Source organism: Psammomys obesus, unplaced genomic scaffold (assembly GCF_907164565.1).
Source record: "Psammomys obesus unplaced genomic scaffold, mPsaObe1.curated_primary_1811, whole genome shotgun sequence".
In the NCBI taxonomy this organism is placed as follows: Eukaryota; Metazoa; Chordata; class Mammalia; order Rodentia; family Muridae; genus Psammomys; species Psammomys obesus.
In genome coordinates this window covers 2,391,554-2,409,223 of record NW_026590062.1, presented here as the reverse complement: position 1 = coordinate 2,409,223, position 17,670 = coordinate 2,391,554, and the positions used below count along the sequence as shown (strand labels likewise).

At 52.4% G+C, this 17,670-nt stretch overlaps 1 protein-coding gene across 1 annotated transcript in view; it reads left to right on the top strand.

Moving 5' to 3' along the window:
* Positions 1-17,670, top strand: part of Myo18b (myosin XVIIIB) — a gene marked incomplete at its 5' end in the record, with an annotated part of 188,809 nt that overhangs the window by 40,156 nt on the left and 130,983 nt on the right. Inside the window, 6 exons of the mRNA XM_055605947.1 lie at positions 5,559-5,732; positions 7,350-7,440; positions 9,581-9,773; positions 11,266-11,346; positions 13,063-13,210; positions 16,043-16,202. Of these exons, the coding sequence (XP_055461922.1) occupies positions 5,559-5,732; positions 7,350-7,440; positions 9,581-9,773; positions 11,266-11,346; positions 13,063-13,210; positions 16,043-16,202 (847 nt within the window). The remainder of the gene's footprint in view (positions 1-5,558; positions 5,733-7,349; positions 7,441-9,580; positions 9,774-11,265; positions 11,347-13,062; positions 13,211-16,042; positions 16,203-17,670) is intronic.

Below are 17,670 nucleotides of genomic sequence, written 5' to 3'. Positions count from 1 at the left end.
ACACAGCCCTAAGGGGTGATGTCTATTCCTACCAGTCACCAGTTTCTAGATGCTTCTTTGCCCAGATATGCCAAGGGGTGGAGGTGGGATTTGACCCGGCCACTTAGCCTCTGAGGACTGACGCCTGTTCTTCTTAAAGCGGCCGCAGCCCTTTTGGCTTATCTAGTCTCTGCAGGTGGCCTCCGTCTTCCCAGGCTTCAGAATTATGAATCTCTGTGTGAGGCAGTAGGAGCCAGATGCTCTGGCATTATAAATAAGTCCCATAATGTTGAGTAATTCAGGAACAGCTCAGCTATTGTTGGAAGGAGAAATAACGCAGTTATTAATAAATGCAGGAGGTCACAGTAATTGATAGCGATTGAACCCGCAATGAGCAGAGACAATAGCTGTGCGCTTGTGTGCTTGTGCGCTTGTACGAGTGCTCTCTCCCTCCTGCCCTGCCCCTCCCCATTTCAAACCTTGCCTCTGCAGGTGCATTTGAGTCACAGGCTACAGCCTCAGGACCTACCCTCGCACCTTCCTTTTCTCTCTGCGATTTCCCCTTTGTCCTCTCTATTGAAAGCTTTGCATGCCGGGTAGTTCTATAGACAGAATAAGCGTGGGGGCTCTTTCAGCTGAGCCAGAGTTTCCTGGGCCAGTGTTTGATGGGACCTAGATAATCGCTGCAGGCTCTGAGAAGTCCCTCGGAGACCACACTTAGCTGGGCTGTGACATGGATACTGTACGGGGATCATTTTCCTCTGTGTATATACGGCTGTCACGACCTAGGAGGCCAGAGTGACTTCCGGCTGCTTCCCCCAAGCTCTCTCCACCTTATTTTTTTTTGAAACAATGTCTCTCATTGAACCTGACGCATTCCTGTTTGGTTAGACAGGCTGGCCAGGGCTTTGGTCTCCACCTCTTCCGTGCTGGGATTTTATGTTATTCGCCGGCTGATAATACACTTCTGTCATGGTGCTGGGGACCTGAACTCAGGCCCTCACTTTATGGACCTGGCTGTGACTGCAGCCCTAGGAGTCACTTTTCCTTCTACTGAAACTGGAGAAACTGAAACCCAACCCTGAGGCCATCCTGCCCTGTTCCACACCTGCTGCCACTGACCCTCAAGTCAGCCCTGCCCTGCCTAAGTGGCTGATGCTTTGAGCCTGGCCTCACTCAGATGTGCAGGTAGCCTCTGGGGTATAAACAAGATGGCAGCAAGAGAGATGGCAGCTGGCTGAGAGGTTGGCTTCCCCGCTGGAGTCTTTCCTTGGGCTCCATCATTTGAAGGGAAAACAGTTAGCCGTTGGTTTCTGAACATGGGTGGTGGCCTCTCCAGGGCCACCTTGGCTTGGGACCTTGGTGGGGTGAAGATGCTGAGGTAAGTGTCCAGGGACAATATGCGACATGAGCCTAGAGGGAACCAGGAGGGGCGGCACTGTGATCTGGGGAGCAAGGGTGGGGGTGGGGGCGCCTGAATCCTGCCATGGGAGAGGCTTGTTTCTCACCAGAAACCCAGGAAATGGCTGGTGCTCCAGCGTGCAGTGGGGCTATGTCAGATACAGCCTGTGGCGCTCTGGTGGCCAGTGAGAAGAGAATCGGGAATGTATGGTCAACCCCCCTGCAACCTGGGGCAGGGGAAGACCCACCCTGTTCCCTGTCAGTCAGGAGTTCTGCCCTCTCTGACAGCCCCTTCCCATCCCTCCGTCAGGCTCCCTTTGCTTTTCTCTTCAGCTTTTATCTCAGCTTGCTGCAGACCTGGTGGTGGGCTGATGGTCCAGATGGCTGGCTCCTCGGGGGCAGACGGGTGCTCCTACATTCTCTTTCCCAGGACTTGGGAGGGAGAAGCAAGGACAGAGTGGCCAGGGCTGGCCATCAGCCTTACAGCTCATCCACTCCCTGACTCATTCCTCGGTGGATGGCCTAACATGGTTGCGCCCTCCGTTCTCTGCTCATCTGTGGAAGGCAGAACAGCTGAGGAGCTGCTGCACAGGGCGGGCAGGCTCCTGGCCACTTCCTGTAGCACTTTGGAGGGGAAACTTGGCCATGCGTTGTGGTAGCCTGTTTCCATCTGTGCGTGCTCCTGGAGGGTTGTGTGAGCGTGGACAAGGTGAGGCCCAGCAGTGGCCCTGGCATGTAAGCCCTACTCGGGTGTCAGTGGCTGTCATTACTGTTAACTGAGGGAGGAAGAGATACTCCAGCCGCTGGGGAACCCCTGTCCCCTGCAACCTTCTGGGGAGTACAATGTCCCTGGCTTTGGAGGGGTTGGTAGTGGACACTGGGATAACACACAACCTCCTTTCAGTAGAGAAGTAGGCTTAGTCAGCCAAGGATGCCCAGAGGGGATGCTCATCCCCAGCCCTAGCATTCTCCCTGGTACCCAACCATTTCCTGAAGGAGCTGATAGACTGGCAGGGAGCGCCCTGCACTGCCCGGGACCCGGCAAAGTGCGCCCCCTGGAGTTTGCAGGTGGAGATGCAGTGGCCGTGCTCTAGGCATTCTGGTCATCTCCACCCAGTCCTTGCGCCCTTCTAGAAGGATCTTGGGGCTCCTGTGGTCTTTCACGGATCACGGTAACTGTGCAGCTGCCGGAGTAGCGGTCATCTGGGAATGGCAGTGGCAGAAATTGGAATCTGATGCTGTCTCCTCTTGGTGATATGACCCAGTACCTTCTCTCTCCCCGTCGGATGGCACTTCTGAGTCCCTGGCCTTTCTGGGACGCCTAGGGCTGTTGCCCCAGTCAGAGCAAAGGCAGAGGAGTCAAGTTTGGGTTCAGCACTCAAGCTACTGGCCAAGGACACCCCCATCCCCCACAGGCTACTTTGGTTTCGCTAGCTGGAGGCCCCTCAGCAGAACCTGGCATGTCCTCCTTCCTTCCTCCCGCATAGGTCAGGAGGAGCCACAGAGTGCCCAGCAGATCGCCAGTTTCTCCTCCCAGAACCTCACTGCCAACTCGCTCCCCAGCTTCACCAGCCCCTTGAGACTGGGCAGGTAGCTGCGGGGGCACAGAAGGGCAGAGACTCCAGCACAGACGCACGTGGTACGGGGGAGGGGGAGGGGGACACCAATGAGGAAGTCACCTCCTCTTGGTGTGTTCACACCACCAACTACCCCTTGAGCAGGAAGAAGGAAGCCCCACCAAGGGATAACAGGCCTGGCGGCCGTTCAGCTTCTCTCTAGTGCCTGCTCAGCTCTCTAACAAAGAGAGAGCGGTTTTAGCCTGGGAGGTAAGGGATCTAATTAGAGGCTAATGGCCCGCTGGCGCCTGTGTTGTGTTTATTTCTGCTTTCTCTGTGACAGCTGACAGTGGTTCTCCTTTGAGACAGAGAACTAACGATGTGCTCACCTAAGAGACGACTGAGTCCCTGTTGGGGGGGTGTGGATCTGAGTCCTAATGTGGTAGGTTTCTTCAAGGTGACACTTGATGGACAGGCAGCTGTCTGTTGTCTGGTGATTCTCTGAATCTTTTTTTTCATCTTAAGGGACAGTGACCATCCACGTCCATAGTGCCAGCCCCCCAGAGGGGAAGGTGGGGTGCTGAGAGTTAAACTGTGCAGTGAGCTCCAGCCGGCCTGGGCTGAATTGTGAGACCTTGTCTCAAAAATATCATCAACAACAAGCACACATGATAGTAGTGCTAGGATCCTCAAGAAAATTTAATAGTGGGGATAAACAATGGACGGGGCTCTTCATTTAGACCCCCAGGTCCGGACAAGGTGAACTAAACATGTAGCATGGTCAACCAGGCAAGGTCAGTAAGCTTTAACCACTACTGTCACGACCCTTATTGTTGACACCATCACCTCATCACCATCACTTACCATTACTGTCACCATCATCACCATCGCTCACCATCACTGTCACCATCACCAAAACTTACCATCATCACCATCCCTGTCACCATCATCACCATCACTCACCATCACTGTCACCACCACCATCACCATCGCTCACCATCCTAACCACACCCCACATCACCACCCTCATCAGCAATGCCATCTGTTTTCATTGACTCCCTGAGCCTCGGCTTCGTTGCTGACTCCGGGTGAGCACCCCTGTGGAGCTGGCACACGGGCTCACCCAGCAAGCAGCCACCATGTGCTGTCCTCCCTGGGTAGCGCTGGTTAATGTCTCAGGCAGAATCTCTCCCAGGGTTCCAATTTCACCGTGAGACTGATTGCTGGGTTGTCTGCCTGGCCCCCTGGGCTCTGGCAGTCACGTGGGGGACAGAGGAATGCCCGCAGGCAGCGGTGGTTTGTGTTTTAGAGAAAGAAACACGTTTTCCAGAAGACTGCAGACAGAGAACACTTGGATGGAGCAATTGTGATTTTTTTAATTAGTCAGTTATTTGTATTTAGGTCACAAAACCAGTCCACTCAGCCCGTCATGATTTCTGTCTGACTGTGTTCCGGTTTGTCATGTGATTTAAAATAATTTCAAGACATCTATTTCTTTGTGGGGCTCGCACAGGCAACCTGCAGGAGTTAGCCCTCTCATTCTGCCGTGTGGATCCTGGGGATTGAACTCAGGTCTTTCAGGTTTGGTGGTGAGCACCTGCCAGGCTGAGCCATCTCCCCGTCTCCTCCCCATTTTCTCATTGTAACAGCGCTTTAGAAATGATGTCCCAGCATCTCGTGCAATGGTTTCTCACCCATTTTGTTTATTTGCTTGTTTTGAGGCAGGGTTTCTCTTGTAGCCCTGGTTGACCTGGACTCTATTTGTAGACAGTCTGGCCTTGAACTCACAGAGCTCTGCCTGCCTCTGCCTCCTGAATGCTGGGATTACAGGCATGAGCCACCACACCTGGCTCCTCATCCACTCTTAACCAAACCTTTTACTTTCGAGCACTTGCTTTGCTACATGAAACCAGAAGTGTTTTAAATGCCGCCCCCCCCCCCCCCCCATTCACCAGCACGGCTTCCCGGTGTTTCTCTGATGACGTCACTTTTCTGCTCTCCTCCCTGTTGTGCTCCAGCCAGGCTGGTTGTCTTTGACAGACGGTGCTCATCCTGCCTCAGGGACTTTGTATGGACTCCTCATCCTTAGTGGTTGCAGCCCGGGCCCACTGTCACATCTGCCCAGGGTCCCTCTGAGCAGCAGACCCTAGCAGAACCTGCATCACTCTTTCTCTGGTTTGGTTTCTCCTTTCAATGCTCTCCACCTGAAGTTTCCTCACTCACCTCTCTGCCTGCTGGCTTCCTGCCTCCCTCCCTCCCTGGTCTGTAAGCTGCATCTCTTGCTCTGACAGCAGAGGTGCTCAGCAGACGTGTCCTGCACGTGCAGGTGGTTGGTCGGATGGTTGGCTGTGTGGCCAGGTACCTGGGTAGGTGGCTGCATGGTTGAGTGGGCAGGCCGGGGTCAAAGGGTAGCAGGTATGCACATAACTAATTACATGTGTGAACATACCCTCATTCTACCCTATTCTCCTTTTAGGGTGCTTCCCTATGCTATCTTTAATGGCTTAAAAGAAAACCATAAAATAGGTGGGAAGGTGGCACGGCTCCCTGAGGTGTTCTTGGGCATGCGGCCATCCCGTGCCTGGCACCTCACCCCGCACCCCTTCCTCATCCTCTGTGCAGTGGGCCGGAAGCAGTTCATGCGGTTTGAGTGGGCCAACCATGCCGCCGAGGTCCTGGGCTGTGATTATGAGGAGCTGAATACCGCCACCTTCAAGCACCACCTACGGCAGATCATCCAGCAGATGACGTCGGGGCCTCAGCACCAGGGCCTGGAGGACAGGGAAGCCTGCTCAGGTACCATGTCCTCAGGGCTGCCCTCTGTGTGCCCGGCACCTTGCTGTGGTGGCACTAGGAGCTGCACCCCATGCTCTCCCGTGTTTTCACATGTCCATTAAGACTTTTGAGAGTTGCTCTGTGCACGTGTGTGAGGGCTAGGGAATGCCAGCTGGGGGAAAAGGAAATGGCTCCTCCCTGTCTGGTGCTTATGGTCAAACAGTTCACTCTGGCTGGTAACCGAAGGGCCGATGTGTTTCCATTGCGGCTTGTCTTTGTGGTGATCCTGACAGGCGGGGGAGGCAGGCGTCCCCGTGTGAGGGATGAGAACAAGCCTTGTGTGTCTGGGACTGAGAGGGATGTGGGGGAGAGGTGCCGATGAGCACACAAAGTTTGCAACGACTGTCTTAACGGGGAGGGTCTGGAAATCTCAGCTGGGAGGCCAAGCAGTGACTAGGAAGAGAGTCTGTGGAAATCATAGGTGAGGGCCGGGACGTGACTCAGTGCGGAGGGTCCCTGACATGCAAGCTCGGGGACCTGCATTTGGATCCTTAGAGGCCACCCAAAAGCTAGGCTGAGCAGTGCATGTCAACACTGAGAAAGAAGCCCCGTGGGGCACACTGAGCAAGTTCTGGGCTCAGCCTCTGGTCTAGACCCATACATACAGACACACACACACACATACACACACACACACACACACACACAGAGTCACTGGAGAGGGGAGGACGCTGCTGAACCAGAAACACGGTGGTGGAAGTGGGGTGGGGGTAGCAGATGCTGGGTCTAGGGTAGATGCTGAGGTGACACAAAAAGCCATAGGATGGCCTCTTGGATTGGGCCTGAGCCACCGTGGGGGACCGTGCCCACCTGTGGATACATGCCACATGCATGAAAAGAATGCACACCTGACATACAGGCAGGCGGACAGACACAGCACTTCTTGAGTCCGAGTTGGTCTGTCCAGCAAAGGTCTCAGAGATAGACATTAAGGAGACAAGGGGCCTGTGTGCCTCAGATCAATGCTGGGAGGCCGTCGGTTGCCTAGCAACAGCCCAGGGTGGGGATAGAGATAAAGGAGGGATGGGAAATGCTTGGGAGCGGCTGTGGGAAGGCTGTCTAGAACGTCCAAGCAGAAGTGCTTTTCTTGAGGGGAAAGGGATTCTAATTCTGTGCCGGGAACTGGGTGGAAGGTCAGGAGCTGTGACTGGCCTTTCTTCACGGTGCAGCATCAAGGCCAGATGCTTTCATGGACTGCCCTAGAGCCCCTGCATTCAGCCAAGCCTGAGGCCTGCTGAGCTTTCCCATCCCATAGCACTGAGGGAAGACCACTGCTGTCCCCCACTGTCCTGCTCCTGGCTTGTCCCTCAGCACTGGCGGAGTCATATTATCTCACCATCTATCTGCTCTGCCTGGATAACAAGGTGATCCTGGCCAGTTCAGAGGATCGCAGGACTTTGTGGACCCAGACTGCCTTGTTTCTCCCAGCCTCTTAAAGGAGACATAGGTTACAATAATGAGGGCCATGGATGTTTGCACCTTGTCCTAAAACCGTGACCCTGGTCACTCCATATCGATGCCCTTGACCTGGGGAGAGGTCATGATCTCTGGATACTGATTTCTCTCTCCCCATCCTAGGGCTCAAGATGACGGGTGTGGAGTGTGTGGAAGGGATGGCTTCCGGCCTGTACCAAGAGCTGTTCGTGGCTGTGGTCTCCCTCATCAACAGGTAACAGTGCTCTTGTCAGGCTCAGCCCAGGCCCCTTACAGCACTCACTGTGCACAAACAACGGCCATTTTGCAGAGTGGGATATTTTGAACAGAGGGAGAGCTTCTAAGACAGGCAGAACAGAGCTTCAATTCTACCACCTTCGGTTGTGTGACTTCACCAAGCCCATTTTCCTCTGTGGTCTCCACAACCTTAAAGTGCCAATGTCCTCCCGGCTTACTGGGAGATTAGAAGAAGCAAGCAGTACATTGAAATAAGCTTCTGATGGTGAAAGTTCCAACAGCAGGGGCTGGGGCACAGCTTACTGGGCAAAATTCTCCCTCTCAAGCCAAAGAGACAAAGTTCAGAGCCCAGAAAGTTCATTCTCCCAGAAAAGCCAGGCATGGAGGGGCACATCAGCAATACCAGCACCAAGGAGCTGGAGATGGGCAGATGATTGGGCGAGCCAAAGCGCCGAGCTCTGGGTTTAGTGAGAAACCCTGCCTCAAAAAACAGAAAGAGGGGCAGTGGCAGAAGATGGAAAATGTGAGACTCTGGTCTCTAGACACAAAACACACATCATGCATACACACACACACACACACACACACACACACCAATAAAAGTTATGGCTTTGGGGGCAGTTGCTTTGTGTTATTGATGGCTCACACCACGCCAGTGTGCAGGTGAAAGAGAATGAGATGTGGAGGCAGAGCCAGCAAGATGCTACCCCTCCCACACTGCCCTTGTCATTTATTTATCTGACTTCTCCTGCTGGGTTCGGGGACAGATTGGACAGAAAGGCGGAGTGGCCTGTCGGGTGGGCAGTCCAGGGCATGTGTTGGGCTTCTCTTAGCCCAGCCCTCCTCAGCAGCCCATTGGGTGGCTCCAGTGTGGCCTTGGGAGACACAGGGAGGGGGCCCTCTTTCTCTGCAAGAGCGCACAGCATAATTAGGCTTCTGAATCCTGTTAAGGGATGAGCCGCTGCGTAGCAACCGAGCCGGGATCTCCAGTCACCAGGGCCTTGGAATCAACTCCCTCTATCGCTGTCTGAGTAATTACCATCCATCGGAGGCACATGCCTTATCTAGAAACCAAGGGATCATTGTGCTTAGAGGAAGGGAGGGCTGGCCTTGGAGTTGGGAGTGAACTGAGGTGGAGAGGCTGCCTCTCCTGGCCATGGCAGGCCGGCAACACCACAGTACAGGCTTTGATGAGAAGGAGGGTCACTAGGCCAGTTATGGGGTCTAGCAGGTGCCTGGCCCCCATACCTCATCCTCCTCTCATCATGTCTCTGCAGTGGTTTCCCCGCTTGACCCAGTTTTATAGATAGAGAAATATTCACAAAGGGAAGTGAGAACTGAGGTTCAAAGCCTGCTCTCCAGATCTGAGTGTAGATGTTACTGGCAATGAAGGGAGCTGAGGAATTTTTCTGAGCACCAACCACAGGGCAAGTTACATGGTCACAGCAATGGGTGTGGGGTAAAGTCCCATTCTCCCAGAAGCCTTTGGGGCTAGCCCCTACCTTTAATCATTCCACAGCTGATCATCAGAGAGGTCAGGCAGCTCCCCGGAGACACACAGCCCCTCCATTGCAGAGTGGGATGGCAGCCCTAGAGGGGATTCCTTCAGAAGGTTTCCATCCCATCTTTTGATTCAAGCTGTCCAGGCTGTTCACCCTTGACAGAAAGAAGCATTTAAAACTCCAAAGGGATGATAACTTAAAATAATAATAATAATAATAATAATAATAATAATAATAATAATAAAAAGATAACAGACACAAAATGGTTTCTCAGCTGCAGTGTGCCTCAGGGAAAGAGAGAATTATTGGGAGGCTTTTGACTTGGGGCCTGATGCAGAGGTCTGTTGGAAGCTTGCTGTGTCCTCAAATCATGGGAGGGCACTGGCATTTAAACCCTACTTCCTTTACTGTTGGCCGGCTCACGCCTGTCATCATTTAACAGCTGGGGGAGGTCATGCTCAGAGAGGTTAAGTAAGTTGCCTGGAGGCCACACAGCCTATAAATGATGAGCTGGGATATGAAGCCAGACCTCTAAATTCACCTAGAATGCTGCCTCAGTTTCTTCACCTCTGCTGCAGGGGAGGCTTGAACCAGCAGGCTCCGTGTTAGCTCGGGGCCTTTCTCCTCTCTCCCCAGATCTTTCTCCTCCCACCACCTGTCTATGGCTTCCATCATGGTGGTTGACTCTCCAGGCTTTCAGAATCCTCGGCACCAGGGCAAGGAGCGGGCGGCCACCTTCGAGGAGCTGTGTCATAATTATGCCCAGGAGCGTCTGCAGCTGCTGTTCTACCACAGGACCTTTGTCTCTACGCTGGAGCGATACCAAGAGGTATGTGTCAGCTGCGCTGGGGCCTCCAGGCCTGTGCCCGGGCGTGAGGCCAGACAGGTGGAGTGAGGATCCACCCCAAGTGGCCTGAGTCACCTACAGAGCATCTAGCTCCAGCTCTGCCTTCCTCCCCATCTGCCTTGGCACGGTCGGCTCCCAGGAGCTGCCGCTGTGGGCAGACACAGGGCTGAATGCCCCTCTGGAGGGCAAGTAGCCATTTTTAATGGGGTAGAAGGTGCATGTTCCTGGCCACGCCCCTTCTGTGGGGCTTTCCATAAGCTGTTTACATGTGAGTCAGGCCCACATAAGGCCTCTGAAAGGCCCCTTTCTTCATCTCCCATGCTGGCCATCAGCTGGGGCACACTCAAACCGTCAGCATAGAGGAATGCACAAACCCTGAGTAAAAAGCAAAGGCACCGTGTCCAGGTAGCCGAAGTGTGTGTCCGCCACCCAGGTGAGGATGGGGTCAGGACCCCAGCTGCTCAGGGCAAGCCATAGAAGCATCCATCTTGCTCTCTATAGGATAACAGGCACTCGAATCACAGCCAGTCCTTTGTGTGGAGCCAACATGGATCAGACAGGAAAGGAGAAGTATGAGTGGGAGAGTCTGGCTCTAACTCTGATTGGCTGTGTGGCCTTAGATAACTTACTCACCTTCTCTAATCCTTGATCTCAGCACATGGAAAATTGAGAGTGGTATGCCTATATCTGATACCACCGGGATGGTATATCTATAGAATAAATTGCCTTGAAGACATGGCATGAGAGACCCTTGTGTCATTACTCACTCGGGTGGCACTTCCATCTGGGGGTGGCTCTGGGGCGTGTGGTTCACTCCTGGGTACACAGCCCAAACATTTTTGTCGAGATGTTTCCACACCAACGTTCACAGTACCACTAGGCACTGTAGACAGAGGGCTAGGTCACCCGAGTGTCCAACACTGGACGAGATCAAGAAAACATGGCCGACAGGTTCTAAGGGATATCACCCAGTCTTTAGGAAGTTAATTCTGGTGTGTGTTATGGCATGGACAAACCTTGAGGATGTTCTGCTGAGTGACACGAGCCAGTTGCCAAAGGACATGTACCGTGTGACACTTCCTAGGCGAGGTGCTGAGTGCAAAGTTACAGGGCAGGAAGGTCTGTCGGGTCGTCCACAGTTTTGGCACGTGGGAAGAGTGGGAGCCGTGCAGTGGGCCCTTTTCATTCCACAAGGTGAAACTGTCGGCGCGCATTAAAACCTGTTATTGCTAACCTGCATGGTGTTGATTTTAAACAGCTCTTGAGGACGAAACTGGGATGGTTGCACACTGCTGTGAATGCCACCAATGCCAGAGGGGCAAACTCTAAGTGGCGAGAGGGGCAAAGTTCCTGTTACGAATATTTCACAACTTTTAAACTAACTTTGAAAAAAAAATGGCCAAATAGTGATGGAACCTTCCCCCTTTGACTGAGCTTACAGCAGGAGCTAATGTTTATGTCCTTTGGATTTCAGGAAGGCATTTCCGTGCCCTTTGACCTCCTAGAGCCCTCCCCAGGAACTACGGTGGCTGTTGTGGATCAGAACCCCTCCCAGGTAAGGAAGGACCCAGGCTCTCCAACATCAAACCGCAGCCTATGTAAGGCTTTGAGATGCCCATTCGCCAAGCTCTCTGCACCTGGATTCCCTAGGGATGGTTAAGACACTGACTGGCGTGGACCTGGAAACTCCCCTGGGCCTAAGATCGGCCACTCAGCTCTGTCCTGAAGAAGTGCTTTGGGACAGATATGTGTGGGCCTGATCAGAGCCTCGTGTTGGGGTTGCTAGTGGCTCCTAGGTGGAGCCATAGGAAAGTCAGCTGGAGATGCTGGCTGCAGACTCGGGGGAGGGATGACCTTGGAGGCAGACAGGCTTCTATGGGAGATGCCTCACTGACATCATCCTCATTCCCAGTTCACCCTTGCTGCAGACCTTTGACCTATGACCCATACTTTTTATTTTTGTGTTTTTTTCCCTTTTCTTTTTGGTGTGAGAGTTCTTAGGCTGTAGAGCAGGCTGGGCATGGGTTCAGTCCTGATGACTTCAAGACCATCTTTTAATTTCTCTCAGTCTCAGTTTCCCCTTCTCCAAAGTGGGTGCAGTGTGTTTCTCTGAGTGGGTATAACTTCATCGGGAGCAGTTGTCACGGAGTGTGCCCTGTCAGTGGCCCTTTGGCCCGTCTTCTGCCACTGGCATGCTGTACTTGGTCCTGTCTCCTGCTGCTCAAGGACGGTTGCCACGGCTCCCCCTGGTCACAGTGTACCACCACTGTCCATGTGAAATCACAGGCAGTGATTTCCAAAGTCCTAGGGAGTGGCTGTAGGCCAAGCCTTTGTTAGAAAGTGTGGAGCTGCTGTCACTATAGGCTTTCCTGTCCATCTGTCTGGAAGGGTCAGCGGGGAGAGTGCAGTGCTCAGAGGCCCTGCACTTGAGGGCCTCTCCTGAGGATGTCCATCTTCATCCCAGTGATGACGGCCGAGGGTCCTCTAGGCTTCGCTCCTGGTACTCACCATGGGACCTCGGATGTGTCCCTGGCCTTCTCCAGGCCTTGGAGACAGAAAGGCCACAGAGCCTTGCCTTAGCGCCGAGTGCCCCAAGTGCTGGGCAGCCCGGGGTATCAATAACTCTGGGGCTGGCTGATGTTGCCACGCCCCATGCCCCCATCACTACTCAGCCCATTGTTTCCTTGTGCCAGCTCAAACCTCACCAGGCCTCTCTCATGTACCAATAGGCAAACCTGTAGGTTTCCTGGAAGGTTGCTATGGCGAGCTTTAAAATTCCATGTCTGCTATGGAATCAAGTGCATGTTCTCTAAAATATTTCCTTGAGTGCTTGTCTCTTTAAAGTTATTCCCTGAGATCTCGCTGTAAGACTTCTGAGAGAGAGTGAAGTGTCAGGCTGGCTGTGCACGGTCCCCAGCTCTGTGTGTGTGTGTGTGTGTGTGTGTGTGTGTGTGTGTGTGTGTGTGTAGGAATTACAAGCAGACACACCCTTCTTAAATCCCCAAGGCAACCCTCTGGGGAAGGCCTTTCCAGGCTCCATTTTACACATTCAGAAATGAGTCTCAGAGGGAACAGTAGGTTGGCCAAGGTCATACTGGAGGTAAAGATGGAGGCAGGGGGGATTTAAACCCCTTGCAGACAGAGCTCGGCCTCATTACTGAGAGTTAAGTAAAGGCTGAACATGTTCTTGGGTCCCATGAGGCATGCTTAGTCCTGAGGGCTGGGAGAGATGTCCAGACCTGACTCTCAGTGCACATGGGTCTCCCAGCAGGTCCACTTACCAGCAGGAAGAGGTGCCGAGGAAGCTGGGGGCCTTTTCTGGGTCTTAGATGAAGAAGTCCGGGTAGAAGGCTCCAGTGACAGCGTGGTACTTGAGCGTCTGTGCAAAGCCTTTGAGCAGAAGGCAGCTGGGGCTGAAGGTAAGGGAGGTGGAGGTGGGGACAGAGGCTGGGAATCTGTCTGTGCCAGCTGGGCAAGGCCCTGAGTTCTCTGCTAGGCCAGCATAGCACCGGGGCCTGTTTCAGGAGGTCACAAACATGTGCTCAAATACAGTGTCATTGTTACACACACACACACACACACACACACACACACACACACACACACGCACACCTGTGATGCGATGCAGGCCTGAGTATTAGGAATATGGTCAACCTGTGTGTGTACATGGTAGCACTCATAAAGCAGGACTGTAATACATGTGCGTGTGACTGCACACACACTGCACACACACAGCACACACACATATCTGCCACAGTATGATGCCGCTAGGGAGACCCCAGAGAAACCCTGCATCATGCTGCTTGAAACGCTAGGCTCCAAAACGATGAAGTTAAAAGACGACTCCTTTTAAAAACATAGGACCCTGTCTTGGGCTACGGCCATGAAAATGGAACAGAGCACAATTCTACTAATTTCTCTGCTTCTCCTCAAATATGCCTCATGCATCTCTATCTCAGGAACAGTTCTGGGCACCAGGGCACTTTTATGCCATATCTGAGCACAATGGGTGGATTTCCTCACCTCTGTTGAGTCTTGGAGACCTCCCTGACCATCACCTGGGTATTATCTGTACCACTGTCTCTTTACTCTTCTCTGCCATATGGCATCACACACTTTCTCATCAGCCACACCCCTCTCAGGGTGGGCCAGCTCCTTGGGGATGAGAGCTGAGCTGGTGCCCTCACAGAGGCAGGCTCTAGAGTAGCTCTGATGTGATGAGGTGCTCATGTTCTTGACACAAAATTAATGAATATGTGAAAACTCAATGATGTGGATCCAAAGAAATGAAATTCTCAAATGGAGTGTCTTCTGGATCCTGAGTTTAAAGCCAAAGGAGACTAGAAGCAGGGTCAGGAGGACAAGGCCTGTTGTGCAGCACGGCTGGAGTAGAAAGGGACTCACTGATGTCTGTAACCTTTTCCTCCACTAGGCATAATTGTCCCATCCCAGATACCCTGAGCAGGATACTCTAAGGCCCTTTCCCCAAGGAGACTCTGTTCTTTGTCCTGAGTGGGCCAAGATAGACACATTAACTCTGAGGTGTAGATTAAAAGGCTTCACACACACACCCCTCCCAAGATCTTTCTGATGAGCTCTGAGCTTATCAGAACAAAACCTGGGATGGTGCCATGACCTCAGCTGAGTGTCCTCACACAGGTTAGGGAGCCTGTCTGAGTCACTGTTCTGTTGCTTGGGCAGACACCATGGACAAGGCAATTCTCATATGAAACAAACAAACAAACAAACAAACATACTTTAAAAAAATTAGGGCTTACTTACAGTTCCAGTTTAGTCCATTGTCAGCATGGTGAGGAACATAGTGGCATTCAGGCAGACATTGTGCTGAGAAGGAGCTGAGAGTTCTATATCCAGATCTGTAGGCAACAGGAAAAGAAAGTCTCTAGGCTTGGAATGGTTTTTTGAAAACTCAAAGGCCACTCCCCACCATTGACACACTTCCTTCAACAAGGCCTCACCTCCTAATTCTTTAAAACAGTTCCACTCACTGGTGAAAAAGTATTCTATGAACCTAAGGGGGGATTTTCTCATTCAAACCACCACTAAACCCAACAAGGGTTGGAGGAAGCCCTAAGGAGCCTGTGTCCCTAGATAGTCAAGTCTTATGAATTCTGTTCTAGGAGTTGAACAGAAAGGGCTGAAAGACCCTGTCTGGAGATCCAGTCTTACAGAGGGAGCTAATGAAAGACTGAAACAGTACAAGACAAAACTATCTCTCAGGCATGTCCATCCATCCATCATCCATCCATCCATCCATCCATCCATCCATCCATCCATGCATCCATCCATCCATCCATCCATGCATACATCCATCCATCCATCCATCCATACATACATCCATGCATGCATCTATCCGAAATGCTTCCGAGCGTCCATATGCCAAGCTTGGCACCGAGTGCTAAGGACAAAGAGAAACACTTTGTGATTCTGAAGCCTCAGCCAAAGATTAACTTTAGTAAACAGTGGTGGCAATGTGCCGCTTGCTGAGTGAGTACCACGTGCCAGGCGCTATCTACGTGTTTTATACATCCTTTGACCCTTACCCGCCTTGGCAAGTATGCATTATGCAAGCCCCACTTTGCAGACCAGGGAACTAAGGCCAGAGACTCTGTGCCTTGGCCCCTTTCCTACAGTAATACATTCCAGGCAATCTATTCTCTCTAACCCCAAGGCCAGGTCGTTTGTGTCTCTGATCCTGTCTCTTGTAACCAAGAGGCTGGAGCCAGAATCTCCCAATGTCAGCTTTGTTTGATTCATGGCACTTCAGACTGCACACAGATACATATTTTAAAGTGTTTAACAGATCCTTATCTCCATGCACAGTAGGAAAGAAATGATGCTTATATACATCAGGCTCATAGTCAGACGCTTCTTTTTAAATGAGTGTGCTTATAAAAAACATGAGTTGGTTTAAACAAAACGTGATGTAAATCACAGCCCAGGTGACAGCTGGGTACATTTAGGAAACTAAGAAATAATGTGTGTTCTGGGATACTTTGGCCAAGTAGGTGTCTGGGGCTCAAGAATACAAAAAGAGATAATTTTTTTCCCCCAGAAGTAATGCATGCACCTCACTAGTCTGAGGAGGGTATGTATTGGGAACTAGTGTTAGCTATCCAGAAACACATTTACTAATGTTAAAACGTGTGGTAGGGTACGCCAACAGAGTGTGCATGTTCCTGACAGACCTCCCCCCTGGCCTCAACACTCACGACACCGTCTTGTTCCAGGGCCCCCCGCACTCAGGACCTGTGAGCAGCCCCTTCAGTGTGAGCTTTCCCATCAGCTGGGGCGGGATCCTGTGCGCTATGACCTCACAGGCTGGCTTTGCAGAGCCAAGCCTAACCTGTCAGCTCTGGATGCCCCCCAGGTCCTGCAGCAGTCCAAAAGGTGAGCCAAGGGGGGCATGGGACAGGGCAGGGGCCATCCACCCCTGTGCTGTTCCTGTTCAGAAACAACCCGGTAGACTGCAATGGCAGTCTAGAAGTCCCATCCTGTGTGCTGCAGTAGGAAAGCCATGACTCCAACTGGAGTCATATAACGAACGTCTCCTGTGGGGGCAGAGCTGACCCAGTGGCCCAGCAGAGCAGGCTTTCAGGGAGGTCAACTCTCGGCTGAAAAGCCGTGTCTCCGTATTTTTTGGCTTTCCACCTTTCATTAAGTATCTGAGAGATGGTGTGGCTGGAGTAACATTTATGGACATCCTAGCGCCCTGGGGCTCATAAAAACCAAAGCAATGTGTTCTGTAGCAGCAGGAAAAACGCTATGCACGCCCTGCTCACTCGTCCCAGGAGCAGTAGCATGAAGCCTGCAGCAATAGAGACTCCACTTCCAGGTTAATAGAAAACGCTTGCTTTGTGAGGGTGCGTGCCTCTCAGGGTCTGTGTGAGAAGCCAGCAGGGGAAGAGCCTAGGGCGGGGAGGGAAGGAGGGGCTGGTGTCTCAGCAGGCAGACCATCGGGAAGGAGTGTCCACTGACGGCCCACCCGTGCTCTCTCTCATCACTCTTCAGAGGGACTTTGCATCCTTAGCCCCATTTTACAGAAGGGGAAACAGACATCCCAGTGAGGAAGTCCCTTGCCTTTGACCATGGAGCTGGTTCTGCTGGCGGTGCCAGGGTACAGCTTGAACCTGTGTGAGCTCTTAGCATCTAGGGTCTTATGATCAGAGTTCACTGGAAATCCCAAACCCAGAAGGCCATGGGAGTTCATAGCCCTCGCAGATACCCAGATAGGGAATTTAGTAAAAGGAGAGTTAGTGAATTGGAGTCTGGCACACTGGAGTTAAGCCCTAGCTCCACCCTTTGGTGTGAGAATGAGCAGCCGCTTTCTCTCCTATGGCTTCCTCCACCGTAACATCAAAGCCACACCAGGCGGAAGAGTCAGCAGGCAGGCTCTGCTTTGCAGGAAAGGGACGTGTGTGCTGTGCTTTAGGGTCCTCTCCCCCATACTGGGAACACCGGGCCTCTACTCCACAGCATGGCCTCGAGGCTGGTGGCCATGCATGGATGCCTTGGGGTCTTGTAGTGTTCCTTCCTGCTCCTGAGACCCTGCAGCTGAAGCCAAGTGAGAGTTGCTCAGTCAGGGAATGGTGAGACTGTGTGAGCCAGGGTCTTAGTACTGGGGCGAGGGCTGAAAGACATAAATCCTATTAGAAGGCTTTGGCAGGCCTGGTGATTCATGCCTTTAATCCCAGCCCTTAAGGGGGGTGGGGGACGAAGAGGCAGGTAGATCTGTGAGAGTCGAGACTGTCCTGGCCTCCCAGGTCTCACAGTGAAATCCTATTTTAAAACAAACAACCAAACCACCACATAAACAAAGCTAGAACAGCACCTGGAACTTGTGGCAGCTAGTCATCTA